General features: G+C 41.9%; 1 protein-coding gene across 1 annotated transcript; it reads left to right on the top strand.

Annotated features, from left to right (window-relative positions):
* Nucleotides 1–14,199: 14,199 nt before the first annotated feature.
* On the top strand, nucleotides 14,200–15,847 carry LOC115223862 (U3 small nucleolar RNA-associated protein 18 homolog). The gene has a single exon (XM_029794560.2). The coding sequence runs from the start codon at nucleotides 14,308–14,310 to the stop codon at nucleotides 15,757–15,759; it is 1,452 nt and encodes a 483-aa protein (XP_029650420.1). The 5' UTR covers nucleotides 14,200–14,307; the 3' UTR covers nucleotides 15,760–15,847.
* The last annotated feature ends 800 nt before the right edge of the window (nucleotides 15,848–16,647 follow it).

Below are 16,647 nucleotides of genomic sequence, written 5' to 3'. Positions count from 1 at the left end.
GTGGACTAATAAAACTGCTGCACAGAATTAGCTTCTATTTGATTGAAATAATCTAATCGTAGTAAGGCAATGAGCGTGATCGTTACCTGCGTCACCTTACTGGCACTTGTGCTGGTGGCACGTGAAAAAACATTCGAGTGAGGTCATTGCCGGTGCCACTGGACTGGCTCCTGTGCAGGTGGCACATAAAAAGCACCCACTACACTCTCGGAGTGGTTGGCGTTAGGAAGGGCATCAAGCTGTAGAAACTCTGCCAGATCAAGATTGGAGCCTGGTGCAGCCGTCTGGTTCGCCAGACCTCAGTCAAATCGTCCAACCCATGCTAGCATGGAAAGCAGACGTTAAACAATGATGATGATGATGATGATGATATATGTATATATACATATATATATGATTGATCATGTAGTATATATCTGAGAATAAACTTTGTTGTGTATTTATGTGTATAAATCTTTCTTTCTTTACTGTCCTACTTGAGTGTAGTAGTTAGAAGAAAGGAGACAGAGGAAAGAGAGAGAGAGAGAGATATAGGTCAATGGCTAGACGTAGGTAAAGAGAGTAAAACATAAAAGGAGATTGATGGTTGTAGGAGAGAAATTGAGGGAAGGTGAGAGGAAACGATCCTCACTTGCACCAGGATGACACACATGCACACATAAACATTGACTCACAACCAAGAACACAAAGCCACAAGGCTGAGACACTTATTCATGAAAGTACATACACACAGTGAATAGCAAACACTAACACATATATAGAAATAAACACACTCACATGTGCGCACACACACACACACATCTTATAGTTATTAAGTGCATGCACAAATGAACTCACACAGAAACACGAACACAATACATAAGCTGGAGTGGCTGTGTGGTAAGTAGCTTGCTTACCAACCACATGGTTCTGGGTTCAGTCCCACTGCGTGGTACCTTGGGCAAGTGTCTTCTACTATAGCCTCAGGTGGCATACACAACACATTCATATAGGTATTATCTTGGAAAGAAAAACTGCAGTAACCTGTCTGTTATTGCTGTATATACATTAAATATGATACATAGATGGCTATTTTGATCTAATACTGCTTTAGTTGTGAACATTGCATTATTTATTGAACTGGACAGCTATTCACAATACCAGTGAATGCATAACTCACTGTTTCCTATACAGGAGGTACCAAATCTCATCTAGGCATGTGACTGGCTGTAAGTTCACGTCATCGACAAAGACCAACAAGGCCAAAATGCATCCGGTGTTCTTGTTAACCATTGTCAGAACGATTTTTCCTCTTCCGCTAATGTATATTGATTTTTTTTAAACAGCATGTTCACAGAAGATCTTATCTTGGACATAAATGGCTTTTATAATATATTTGATTTTTCTGAATGTCAAACTAAACGAATGAATTGAGCAATCATTAATTGATGATCAGAAAATTATTTCTTGCAGAAAAAAAGAATGTTACATATTTTAGAAACATTTCTTCATTGTCAGAATTGCTTGTTTCTCATGTTGAATATAGAAGATTCTACACTTTTGTTTCCATACTTTCCTTTCTTTTTCATTCTCTATATATCTGTGTGTGTGCATGTGTGTGTATGTGCATCAAATTATAAAGACAGGAAGAAATATTACAATTGGCATTCACATATCTTTTATAATAAACTGCATTGTGTGTGTGCCTATATATATATATATATATATATATATATATATATATATACCGGAGTAAACACATAATGTGAAACAAGGTGGAAAAAAGAGTACTCAAATACCAGTGGTAGAGTAATATGCTTTATTTTAAGCAGCAGAAAATTCAACAAAATCTGTTACTCTGAGTTTCTCGTTGCCGTTCATCAGACAGTTGAACGGCAACGAGAAACTCAGAGTAACAGATTTTGTTGAATTTTCTGCTGCTTAAAATAAAGTATATGTATATATATATATATATATATATATATATATATATATATTATATATATATATATATATATATGTATGTATGTATGTATGTATGTATATATCATCATCATTTAAGTACCAGTTGTGTACTGGGGCCAATCTAATTGACTGGCCCCCTCCCCCAAAATTTTGGGCCTCGTGCCCAGAGCAGAAAAGAATATTTACCCATGTTCAAGCTGAATGAAGCTGGTCTTTTACTACATTTTCTTATGATGAATCACTTTCCAAACCAGATTTCCTTGATCATCAAACACACACTCTCCACTACTCGACTGGTATTTATTTTATCGACCCTCAAAAGGAAGAAAGGCAAAGTCAACCTTGGGGAGTATTTGAACTCAGCCGGAAGAAATGCCATGAAGCATTTTTCCAATGCTTTAGAATCTTTGCCAGTCCAAAGCCTCAGAGAAGATGCCATAATATTTGTATCTGAGTATAGAAAGCATGTTAATAATTATGAACTTTGGTAATAACTTAGCCTGGCAATTAAGTATTGTAGAAAGTCCATATAAAATATGTGGAATGTATGTGATGTCAATGTATTTATTAAAATTCAGTTTCAGCTCATTTTTAAAAAACATATATAATGACCCTGATTTTTAATAAATACATCAACACGACATACATTCCGTGTATTTCATATGAGCTTGTTATAACACATTGTATATTTCCAGGCTAGATTATCACCAGAGTGTGTGTATATATTGTCATCATCATTTAAAATCTATGTTCCATGCTGGCATGGATTGGATAGCCCAACACAATCTGACTAGTTTAAGAGCTGTGTTCATCTCTGGTGTCTGTTTTGCTAAGGTTTGTGAGGTGTCTACAGATGGATACCCTTCCTAGTGCCATCAACTTTACAGAGTGTACTGGGTGTTTCTTTTGTGATGCCAGCACAAGTAGGATCACCATCTATAATGACTACTGGAAACAACTGTAAGCCATATCTGCACTCATCCTGTAAATAAAAATAATAATAATGGTATTTTTATATAAGCTTAAAGCTTATGGCAATCACCGTGTAATGACTAAGGAAAATAGTCTAATAAAGGGGGCATATAAGCCCTTGACAGAAAAAAGGCTTTCCTACCTGCATGGGATACACACACACACACATACATACATGTTCTTCACTCCTGCTCCAGAGCGTCGGCTGCGGGGTCACTCCGAAAAGCTCTATCTACGATGATTTCATCTCAATCGAAGGAGAGGGGTTTTCTCCGTCTGGGTTGCGGATCCGTGGAATAAGCTGCCAGACGAGATGGTGAAGATGCTGATGACCGCTCGGTTCAAAGTCTCCCTTGACCACAAGTGGCCTGAACTCTTTACATGAACACCACCCTGTACATAACTCAATGTCCCCCTACATGGCCTTGCTTTTTGCTTTTTGAGCCAAAAAATTAACTAACTAATTAACTAACATGTGTGTATGTGTGTGTTTGTCCCCTACCAACATCGCTTGATAACCGATGCTGGTGTGTTTACATCCATGTAACTTAGTGGTTTGGCATAAGAGACCAACAGAATAAGTACCAGGCTTGCAAAGAATGAATCCAGGGATTGATTTCTTCGACTAAAAAGGTGGTGCTCCAGCATGGCCGCAGTCAAATGACTGAAACAAGTAAAAGAAGGAAACAAAAATAAGGAAAACATCTGAAATGTTTGAAAGTTATAAATATATTTGTGGAAGTGTTGAATGTCTGTGTGTGTGTATTTGTTTATGTAAGTCTGTTTGCTGTATATTCCCATTCAAAGAAGAAAAGAAAAGGAAGAACTGCAATTTGGAAACAAACGGAATGGATTCCTACTCAATACAAAAAAAAAAATTAGAAAATTACTATTTTTAAATCTCACAATGAGAGATATTCAGCAACAGTACTTTTGGAGTAAAGATTGTTTGCCACCATAACATGGCAGTCCTGGTTTAGGACAAACGTTGCTGTAATTTAGCCCCAGAAGACATTATCTCCAGCTGGCTATACAACATGATCTGTGTCCTTATATTTCCAAACAAGGGAATCTAGCACCCCCACTCACCTCAAAACAATATCTGTGTACCGCAATTTCTGGGTTATTTCCCTTCATCAGCACAGAATGATTGTTCAGCAAGAGTGGTTGCTAAATTCCCTTGTTTGAAAATATAAGGATACAGATCGTGTCGTATAGCCAGCTGGAAACAATGTCTCCTGGGGCTAAATTACAGCAACATTAGTCCTAAACCAGGACTGCCATGTTATGTTGGCAGACAATCTTTGCTCTACAAAAAAGTTAGAAAAGAGAAACACTTATGTCTGCTTACGTTTAGAAACCAGAGAAAAAGTTACTCAGTACATAAGTGGTGAGTAATTATTTATTTTAGTACAGCACAGATATACCTCTATACCCCCCTCTCAACACTCCAGAAATGTATACACTTTCATACATATATACATATCTATGTACATACACACACACACAAAGTTTAAAAGTACTTCCTGAACCATAGGCCATTATATAGAAGGTTTCCTGGTTTCTGTGGTGTATATCTTTGCCCCCTGGATGGGATGCCAGTCCATCGCAGGTTTACTCACTTCTGCCACCTGAGTAGAGAGAAGTAATGTGAAATGATCCCAGCACATCACCCAACGCAGGAATCGAAACCACAATCTTACAATCACGAATGCAACATCCATGCACCTCTACATATATTCTTTTATTTATTTACTTCTTTTGACTGTGGCCATGCTGGAGCACCGCCTCTAGTCAAACAAATCGACCCCAGGACTCATTCTTTGTAAGCCTAGTAATTATTCTATTGGTCTCTTTTGCTGAACTGCTATGTTATGGGGATGTAAACACACCAACACCGGTTGTCAAGTGATGGTGGGGAGATAAGCACGGACACACAAACACAAATATATATATATATATATATATACATATCATCATCATCATCATCATCATCGTTTAGCGTCCGTTTTCCATGCTAGCATGGGTTGGACGGTTCTACTGGGGTCTGTGAAGCCAGAAGGCTTCATCAGGCCCAGTCAAATCTGGCAGTGTTTCTACGGCTGGATGCCCTTCCTAACGCCAACCACTCCGTGAGTGTAGTGGGTGCTTTTTACGTGCCACCCGCACTGGTGCCAGACAGAGCTGGCAAACGGCCACGAACGGATGGTGCTTTTTATGTGCCACCGGCACGAGGGCCAGGCGAGGCTGGCAACGGACACGAAACGGGGCGGTGCTGGCAACGGTCGCGAAACGGAAAGTTCTCTTACATGCCACCGGCACTGGTAACACATCTGCAATTTCCATTGATCAATTTCGATTCTGATCGTCACTTGCCTCAACGGGTCTTCACAAGCAGAGTTTTGACATGCCACCGGCACTGGTAGCACATCCGCAATTTCCATTGATCGATTTCGATTCTGATCCTCACTTGCCTCATCACGTCTTCACAAGTAGAGTTTTGTGTCCCAAGAAGGGAAGGTATGCATACGTAGGCTGGCTCCATCCCATGTAGAAGGCCACGGGTTATGGACTCACTTGTCCTGCCGGGTCTTCTCGCGCACAGCACACTTCCAGAGGTCTCGGTCTCTAGTCATTTCCTCAGTGAGACCTAAAGTTCGAAGGTCGTGCTTCACCACCTCGTCCCAGGTTTTCCTGGGTCTGCCTCTTCCACAGGTTCCCTCAACCGCTAGGGTGTGGCACTTTTTCACACAACTATCTTCATCCATTCTCGCCACATGACCATACCAGCGCAAACGTCTCTCTTGCACACCACAACTGATGCTTCTTAGGTCCAGCTTTTCTCTCAAGGTACTTACACTCTGCCGAGTGTGAGTACCGGCATTACACATCCATCGGAGCATACTGGCTTCATTTCTAGTGAGCTTACGCATATCCTCAGCAGTCACGGCCCATGTTTCACTGCCATGTAGCATGGCTGTTCGTACACACGCATCATACAGTCTGCCTTTCACTCTGTGCGAGAGGCCTTTTGTCACCAGCAGAGGTAAGAGCTCTCTGAACTTTGCCCAAGCTATTCTTACTCTAGCAGTTACACTTTCAGCACACCCACCCCCGCTGCTGACTTGGTCACCTAGGTAACGGAAACTATCAACTATTTCTAGTTTTTCTCCCTGGAAAGTGACGGAAGTTGGTCTCAGAGCATTTTCAGTGTTTATTGTTCCTGAGCATCTGCCACATACAAAAACCATCTTCCTAGTTAGCCTTCCTTTGACATTGCTGCACCTCTTATATGTCCATAGCTTACACTTGGTGCATCTTATAGAGTTTCTACCTACACCTTTTCTACAGATCGAGCAGGGCCATCTACCTGAAGGTGTTTGTGATTTGTCTACCTTCCTACTGATTACGACTTTGGTTTTAGCTAGATTGACTCTGAGGCCCTTCGATTCTAATCCTTGTTTCCACACCTGAAACTTCTCCTCCAGTTCTGATAGAGACTCAGCAATTAGAGCAAGGTCATCAGCATAGAGGAGCTCCCAAGGACATCCTGTCTTGAATTCCTCCGTTATTGCCTGGAGGACTATGATAAATAGGAGGGGGCTGAGTACTGAGCCTTGGTGGACTCCTACCTCTACCCGGAATTCTTCACTGTACACATTTCCAACCCTCACCCTACTAGCGGCGTCCCTGTACATGGCCCGCACAGCTCTCACTAACCATTCATCTATCCCTAGTTTCCTCATTGCCCACCAGATAAGGGATCGGGGGACCCTGTCGAAGGCTTTCTCCATGTCAACAAAAGCCAGGTACAGGGGCCTATCTTTGGCTAGGTATTTCTCCTGCAGCTGCCTTACCAGGAATATAGCATCAGTAGTACTTTTCCCTGGCACAAACCTAAACTGCATCTCATCTAAACTAACTCTCTCTCTAATTAGTTGGGCTATGACCCTATCCGTAACCTTCATCACCTGGTCCAACAGCTTGATACCTCTGTAGTTATTTGTATCTAGGGCATCACCTTTACCTTTGTAGCAGTTGACTATTATACTGCTACACCAGTCATTGGGTATGACCCCTTTGTGTATCACCTGATTAACTATACGGGTGACTAGGCTATAGCCGACACTACCAGACATTTTGAGCATCTCTGCAGTGATTCCTGATGGGCCTGGGGCTTTCCCTGTCTTCATGCTTCTAATTGCCTTAGCTACCACGGAACTATCAACTCGGATAGCTGGTCCCTCTGTTGGGTCAACATTCGGCAGACTCTCTTTATCCCATTCATTTTCTTCATTCAGCAACCTTTCATAGTGGCATCTCCAAACCTCTCTCTTTGCATCCTCATTTAGCGCAAGTGAACCATCTTCCATGCGAACACACTTCTCTCCTACCACATCATGATTCTCTCTCACACACTGTCTTGCAACACGAAACACCTCCAGTCTTTGGTCCTCACGGCGCAGGACATTGGCAAATTTTTTCTTATCTGCTTCCCCTCTGGCTAAATAAACCTGTCTCCTAGCTTCTCTTTTGGCAGTCTGATACAATCCCCTGCTACCCCCATTTTTCCAGACCTTCCAAGCCTGTCTCTTTTCTCTAATAGCCCTGTCTACAATATTGTTCCACCACCACGTTATTCTAGGTCGAGAGGGGACTTTGCACCAGCCACAGATCTGGTCAGTGGCTCTCAGCAGGTTGTCCCTTAGAAACGTCCAGCTGTCTTCTACCCCCTGTGATGCTCTATCCCCTTCTACTTCGTCAGAGGCTTCAAGTAATATGTCCCTAAATCTCTGTCCATTTGCAGGATCTTTAAGCTTCCAGATCCTTCTTCTCCATATTTGTCGTCTTCTGGTTGTCCTCCTAGTCCTGATCCTAAAGTCACTAACTACCAGTCTATGTTGTGGGGTACATTCTTCACCTGGGAAGGTTTTGGCATTTATAAGCAGCCATCTCTCCCTTTGCCTTGTAAGGATGTAGTCAATTTGGCTGGTATGTTGGCCCGATTGGTAAGTGACTAGGTGGCTGGTAGGTTTCCTGAAGTTAGTGTTGCAAATCATAAGATTATTTGCATCGCAGAACTCCAGCAGCCTGGTTCCCTCCTCGTTGCGGGAGCCATAGCCATAGCCTCCATGTACGCCATGGAAGCCCCCAGCATGTCGTCCAACGTGACCATTGAAGTCACCAGCCACAAAGATAAGGTCTCTGTCGTTCGTCAACGAGGTAGTCTGCAGTAGAGTGTCATAGAATCGGTCTTTCTGTCCATCGGGTAGCCCCGACTGAGGAGCATAGGCTGATATAATGGTTGCTAAACTATGATGAAGCACTAATCTAATCTTAAGTATTCTGTCACATATGTATGTATGTATGTATGTATGATGGGCTTCTTTCAGTTTCCATCTACCAAATCCACTCACAAAGCTTTGGTCGGCCTGAGGCTATAGAAGAAGACACTTGCCCAAGGTGCCATGCAGTGGAACTGAATCTGGAACTGTGTGGTTGGAAAGCAACCTTCTTACCACACAGCCACACTGTACCTATATGTGTATATATATATATATAAGTATGTATATATATATACTTTCACGTACTAAACCTACACATCCTTTTTCACACACACATGCATGTGTCATCATCATCACCATTTAGTATCTGTTCCCCATGCTGGTCTGACTGGAACTGGTAAGCCAGATAGCTGTACCAGGTTCCAGACTAAATTTTGGTTTGTTTTCTATGGGTGGATGCCCTTCCTAATGTCAACCACTCTAAGAGTGTAGTGAGTGCTTTTTACATGTCCCTGGCACCAGCCATGACTACAATTTCACTTGGCTCGACAAGTCTTTTCAAGCACAGCAAATCGCCAAATGCCATGATCACTTGTAATTTCTTTCATGAAACCCATTCTTCAAAGATCATACTTCACCACCTCATCCCATGTCTTCCTGGGTCTATCTCTTCCACAAGTTCCCACCACAGTTTGAGATCAGCACTTATTCACACAGCTGTCCTCATCCATATGCATCACATGACCATACCAGTCCAGCTGCCTCTCTCCACACACCACATCCGATGACTCTTAGGCCCAGTTTCCTCTCTCATGTGTATATTTAACTATAATCTCTATTAAGGAACAGGCACAGCAGTGTGAATAAGAAACTTGCTTTGCAATTCTGTGGCTTAGAGAGTCTTTTAAGCATCGAAATGACTTTAAAATAGATGTAATTAAAGGGAAATTGCAGTTATGATACCTGTGCCGGCAGCACGTAAAACACCATCTGAACGTAGCCGATGCCAACGCTGCCTTGACTGGCTTCTGTGCCGATGGCACATGACCTGCTGTGCTTGAGGAGACCTACTGAGTCAAGTACATCAACATCAAAAATAAATATTAAATAGAAATTGTAGTTGTGATATCTGTGCTGGTGGCATGTAAAAAGCACCATCCAAACCGATTGTGGCCACTGCCAGCCTCCCTGGCACCTGTGCCAGTGGCACATAAAAAGCACCCACTACACTCATGGAGTGGTTGGCATTAGGAAGGGCACCCAGCTGTAGAAACACTGCCAGACCAGACTGGAGCCTGGTGCAGCCTCCTGGCTTCCCAGACCCCAGTCAAACTGTCCAACCCACGCTAGCACGGAAAACGGACGTTAAACGATGATGATGATGTACTTTTAGTGTTAACTACTCTTGTACATCTGCCACATATGAAGACTACTTTTCCTGTCATCATACTTTTGATTCATCTGTACCACTTGAGTATCCACTTCCAGCTGGCAAAAGGTGCGTCTCGTTTCCTGCTCTCTGAAAATTTGGTCTTTATTAGGTTTACTTTGAGAACTTTCAATTGGAGATTTTGTTTCTGAGCTTGGATTTTCCAGTCTAAATCTTTAACTGATTCAGCCATGAGAAATAGGTCAATGGTATACGGAAGTTCCCGTAGACGGCTTGTATTAAATTCTTCTGTAATGGTATGGAAATTTATAACAAACAGAAGGGGACAGAGAACAGAGCCCTGGTGGAATTGTGTAGTTAGTGTCAAACCTGTGGGACAAAGAGATAATATAAAGGAGAGTTAGGGATCGGCAGGAGCTGGTGGCATAAAAAGGAGAAAGAGTGAGAGACAAGGATCTATATATATATATATATATATATATATATATATATATATATACATACATATATATATATACATACATACATATATATATATCATCATCATCATCATTGCTTAACGTCCGTTTTCCATGCTGGCATGGGTTGGACGGTTTGACTGGAGTCTGGGAAGCCAGAGGGCTGCATCAGGCCCTAAATCTGATCTGGCAGTGTTTCTACAGCTGGATATCCTTCCTAAACCCTAACCACTCTGAGAGTGTAGTGGGTGCTTGTTACGTGCCACCAGCACAGGGGCCAGAGGATCTGGCATGAACCACAATTTTACAGGTCAGGGATACATGCTCTCATTCAAAGGTGGAACATTGTTATTGAGAGAAACGGTGACTATATTGAAAAGTAGGGATGTGATCCACAGAGGACCAGCTTCATTTTGATGTATGATACATGTTCCTGTGTGGGTAATTATACCTGTCCTCAACAAAATGGCATTACTTTTTGAGTCACCCTCGTTCTAACCATAAGCTATATTCTCTCGACCAAACTAATTCCAATATACAAGAAATGCCCAGAGAAAATCTCTCAAATAATTCCAAGAAATCTTCTTCCTTAGGTTTCTGTATTTATTGTGTGTTTGTGTTTAGAACAAGAGTTGTTATATGAAATGTATTGAATTTGTGTAATTTTCAGGAATTTTAAAGTTTTCCTCTCCTGATTCTATCAAGTAATGTGAAATATTTGGATTAATTAAGCATTTCTGATTTTTTGATTAGATTTTATACACCAACACACACGTGTATATATGTCTGTGTCTGTGTGTGTAAATGCTACTGTTTGCAGACTGCTGTGACTACTACTACTACTGCTGCTGTTGCTGCTATCACAGCTGCTCCCGTCGCCTCTCCCACCACTGCCACCGTCACCACCACCACCACCACTACTACTACCAACACTACTACTGCTACCACAACTACTACCATCATGATCACCACCACCACCACCTCCACCATCAATCACCACCACTACAACAACAACTTACAATACCACCACCACTACTACTTATACTGCTACCACTACTACTACACCCCACACACACCACCACCGTTACTACTATTATTATTACTACTACCAACACCACTACTACTACAACTACCACAACCACTACCACCATGATCACCACCACCTCCACTACCACCACAACTGCTATTATCACTACTACTACTGCTGCTACAATTATCACCACCACCACTGTAACCGCTATCACTCTCACCACTGCTCCAATCACTTGTATCTACTCAGGTACAAAGACTAAAATTTGGTGGGGAGGGGGGCGGCGGGGGTCAGGTCAGTACTTGGTTTGTCCTTTATGTTATTGAAAACTGAAAGGGTGAAAGGCGAAGGTGACCTCAGCAGATTTTGATCTTAGAGTTTGAAAAGCTTAGAAGAAACGTCGCTAAGCATTTTGTCTGACCCGCCAACAATTCTGCCAAATCACTGCTTTAGAAATACTAAGACCTGGCACCATTGCCATTGTTATAATATCTCAATTACCACTACCATCTCCATCACTCACCACCACTGTCCAAGAATTTGGACCTGGAGATCTCCATTTCCAGCGACTTTGAGGGTCACCTCCCAGTGGTGTCGGGTGTCAACGAAGAGCCCTCGATTACAAGATGACCAAAGTTTTTTTTTTCGAAGGTCTGAGGTCTCCTGCCCCTAAGCCCTAGACCATTACCTAATCACCCTTACCCGTCTTGTTGCTTAACAACAACAACAATAACCGCCACCAACTGGTTCCTGTGCCGGTGACAAGTAAAAAGCACCATCCGAACGTAGAACATGGTCGATGCCAGTGCCGCCTGACTGGCTCCCATTCCAGTGGCACACACAACACATTCATAGAGATATTATATTAGAAAGAAAAACTGCAGTAACCTGTCTGTTATTGGTGTATATACATTAAATATGATACATAGATGGCTATTTTGATCTAATACTGCTTTAGTTATGAACAGTGCATTATTTATTCAACTGGACAGCTATTCACAATACCACCACCACTACAACAACAACTTACAACACCACCACCATTACACTACTACTACTAATAATGTTCGTCCTTCGGGTTCGAAGATGACCACTGACATCATCTGGTGGAACTGCCGCTATGAGACTGGAGGTGGCTGGTGAGGCCAATCCGGGCAAGGAAGCCCCTCCCACATATGGGGCAGAAGTGGGTAGGGGCCGTGCTACTGGTGCAGGCGGCTCTGGCTTTCCGCATCTGGCGTTTCTGCTCTGCTGACCGAATCCGTCTCTCCTCGGCTGTCCCTGCTCCTGTGGTGATTGCGCTGCGCCAAGATGAGCGGTCGGCAGCAAGTGTCTCCCAAGTCTCCGTGCCAATGGAGAAGTCTTTGAGAGAGACCTTGAGACTGTCCTTGAAGCGCTTCTTCTGCCCTCCGACTTTGCGTTTGCCCTGGCTGAGTTCACCGTAGAAGAGCTGTTTTGGGATGCGAGTGTCGGACATGCGGGAGACGTGGCCCGCCCATCTCAGCTGTGAAGGACAGGTCTTGCTGAGCACAGCAAGGTGTCAGGCATCTCACTCATTTGTCATCTCGCCTGAAAGGTTAATGTCCTGAGGTCATTCTTCAGTACTTCATTCAAAGTCTTCCCTTTCCATGCGTTCCGTCCACTTTGAGAGATCGGCATTTCTTTATGGAGCTATCAGCATCCGTCCGCATCACATAACCAAACCACTGCAGTCTTCTCTCTTGCACACAGCAACTAATTCCTCCTACACCTAACTTCTCTCTCAAAACACTAGCACTCTGTCGAACATGTACTCTTGCATTACACATCCAGAGGAGCAGACTAGCTTCATTCTTGCCTAACCTTTGCATGTCTTCTGCATTCAGGGCCCACATCTCACTACCTTATAGAATTGCTGTCTATATCCATGCCCCGTACAATCTTCCTTTCACTTGGAGAAACAGAGGTCACAGCTCTCTGAATTTCCCCCATCCTATTCTTATTCTAGCTATCTCACTCTCTATGCACCTCCCCCACTAATAATTTGGTCCCCTAGGAAGCAGAAGTTATCTACTACCTCTAATGAGCTTCCAGAGCATTTGAGAGAATCAGTTTCCTGAGTCTCCAAAGTTTTTATGGATCCTGTGCATCTTCCACTTATGGAAACTATTTTCTCTGATAACTTTCCTATTAATCCACTGCACCTCTTGAGTGTCCATAGCTTACACTGAGTATTCCATAAAGAGTTCCTGCCAATACCTTTCCTACAAATTGAACAGGGTCACCGTAGGGTCCTGTCAGTTTTCTTGCTTACTAGGACCTTAGTCTTTGCTAAGTTAACCTTGAAGCCCTTAGATTTCAGGTTTTGCTTCCACACCTGGAATTTCTAGTCTAGCTCTGATATGGAATCCATTATGAGAACAAGATCATCAGTAGTTCCCAGAGGCTGCTGGTCTTGAATTCCTATGTTATGGCCTGGAGGACAACGATAGAAAGGAAGGGGACTAAGGAATGAGCCTTGATGAAACCCTACCAGAACACCAAATTTTTTGCTATACTCATGGTTAACTGTCAGTATATGTTGCCGCCTTAGAAGTAGCTCTAACAATGTAAAGATATTTGATGTCATAGCCTTAGTGTTTGTGTTTCCTTTAAACGCTAATTTGTGTGGAATTTCGTCATTGGAAAAAGTCCCTTTAAGACGTCGAATGTATATATTTGTCCACCCCACTCCCCACCGCTTGATAACAGAAGTTGGCTTGTTTATACCCCGAAAACCTAGTGGTTCAGCACAGAGACCGATAGAATTGGTATCAAGCTGAGAAAAAATGTGTTGGGGTCGATTCGTTTGTCCAAGCCCTTGAAGGCGATGTAACAGCATGGCTGCAATCCAGTGATTGAAGCATGCAATATATATATATAAACCCCTGAATAATAAAAAAAATCGATGATGCATTAATGCAGGAACCAATGTTGTTTATGTTAAGTCCCTTTATGTCTGTTTATCTAACGGTGCGACAAATAGGAATCGGTGAAAATGTATCAGACTGAAATAATGAATATATTCAATCAAGCCGGTCTCGGCCGTTTTTTCAATCAGGTACATTTTCACCGTTCATATATTCATACACCGTTGACGTGTAACACTCTCCTGTTTTAGCAGTAGTTATCTGCCCTTAGGCTGAGTTATTCTGATTGTTTTTTCCTGTAATTATTGTCTTGATTTTTAAAATAATTTAAACCTCAGAAATGGAGAAAGAGGAAGAAATTACGCAAACTGTGGTGGACGATCAATTGGACAAGCCGAAATCTCACAAACTTTCTAAATCGCGATATAAAGCGGAAAAACGTAAAAATAAAACAGTGCGTCACCTGGAGCACGTGGTTTTCGGAGACGAAAGTTTGGTTGTTGACCAAATTGAGAAGAATTTTCAACCAAAGAAGAAATCCAAGAAACACAAGGTCGCTGAAAATGATGTTCCGGCTACCAGAAAAGCTGCTTGGGAAGATTTGGACGACGAGGCCGAATATGAAAACAACGTGACTGTTGTGAGAGCTTCGCATCAGCTTTCGTTGGAAACACCAAAATGGGCGAAATTGAAGAATTCAGAGAAACGAAAACGTTCGTCAAAACAGACGAGTGATTCCGACGATGATGAAAATCTCGATGACAACCGTATTGGACTCTTACAAAGTACCGGTAATTACTTATCCAAATCGTCGTCTCTTTCCAGCATCACCATCCAATTAAAGAAATGCACAGATGCAAATCGTGACAACCCAAGCCAATACCTGACGGCCTCGGAATTCCACCCGAAATCCACCGTTCTTATGACGGCTGGCAGAAAGTGTCGTTTCAACCTTTTCCAAATCGATGGAGAAAGGAACCGGAAAATTCACACGATTTTTGTCGATCGTCTTCCAATAAAACACAGTCATTTCAGCCGTGATGGTCTTCAGATCGTTTTAAGCTCTGGATACAATTATTTCTCTTATTTTGATATGGAGTCAGCCAAACTCATCAGAGTTCCACGATTTAATTCCTTGGATAACAACCAATTGTCGGACTTTATTCTCTCACCCGATGGCCGTTACATAGTATTTCTTGGACAGTATGGTTACATGCATCTAGTCTCATCAAATTCCAAAGAATATCTTACGAGTCTTAAAATGAACGGGAGCGTGGATGCGGCAGCTTTCTCCAAAGACGGCGACAGAATGTTTTCCTTCGGAAGTGATGGTCAGGTTTACGTTTGGGACATGAACAGTCGGTGTTGTATTCACAGATTCTACGACGATGGTTGCGTTAATGGTACGGCTGTCAGTGTGTCGCCCAACTACAAATATTTAGCCTGTGGTTCGGATTCAGGCGTGGTTAATATTTATGATGTCGACACGTGTATGGCTTCGTTAACTCCTCGGCCTCAAAAGGCTATTATGAACCTCACCACAGAATGTGATTCATTATTGTTTAATCATTCTAACGAATTCCTTGCTGCAACTTCGATCCATTCAGAAACAGGTGTCAAATTGATTCATTTACCTTCCATGACTGTTTTCAGAAATTTCCCCGATTCTTTAGATACGGACGTAACATATCCCCGGCACCTGGACATTTCCCCAAATAGTGGTTATTTAACTATTGGTAATAATAAAGGACAGGCTTTACTTTACAGAATTAAGCACTTCGGAAATTACTAAACATATATTTTTAAAGAAAGAAAATTGCCTTTTATAACTCAAATTTTACCCAGATTTGATCAATTAAAAATATTTTGTTGAAACACAATTCATGTTGATGTTCTTTAAAATGTAAAGTCATACCTTACAATTTTTCTATTTGATTTATTTTTGTATATTAAAATGAGGGGATCTCTCGTTTTTAACAAGTTTTGCAATGTGAAATATACCTGCGGAATTCTGGTTTAAGCACTCCATAAACACCTCAATTTTTTTTTGTGTGATTTAAGAACGATTTAGCTGTTATTCTTAGCATATCCCACGACCATCTTATACCTTTCTGGTTTCTTTGTCACTCTAACGTATTGATGTTTTTCAATATTTTTCTCCCCCCAAAAGAATGATGAGGCGGAGGTAAAGATCATGGACCGCACCTCCTTTTGGACGTTTTTTTTTTCAATGGGAACACTATATCGAGGGCGGAGATTCCGAATCTGAAAAAAAAAAAAACGCATTTCGGAATTTTAATTCCCCCCCCCCCCCCCATTTAAAAAATTTTTGAAATACTTTTGTTTTTCCAGATTCGGAATCTCCGCCCTCGAGATAGTGTATTCCTGTAAAAAAGAAAAAGAAATCCCAAAGGGGTTGCGGTCCATGATCTTTACCTTCGCCGAATGATGATGCACCCAGGGGTAGTCTGTTGCTGAGATTTAAGCATAGAATTCGCACTATTCATATTTTAAATACTGATTTTTTTAAAGAATCGAAAATCTTTTAGTCTTTGAGGAGGGGAGGTAAAAAACATTTTTTGTCCTAATGGTCTAAACACAAATTTGCAAAAATTCTTTGAAAATTCTAAAAAATAAAAAAAACTTCTGAGGAGTTATACGGGGTACTTAAAACCAGTAT

The sequence above is a fragment of the Octopus sinensis genome, linkage group LG24, assembly GCF_006345805.1.
Source record: "Octopus sinensis linkage group LG24, ASM634580v1, whole genome shotgun sequence".
NCBI classification, from domain to species: Eukaryota; Metazoa; Mollusca; class Cephalopoda; order Octopoda; family Octopodidae; genus Octopus; species Octopus sinensis.
Note: the sequence above shows the minus strand (reverse complement) of the source record. Positions and strands in the feature narration are given on the sequence as shown.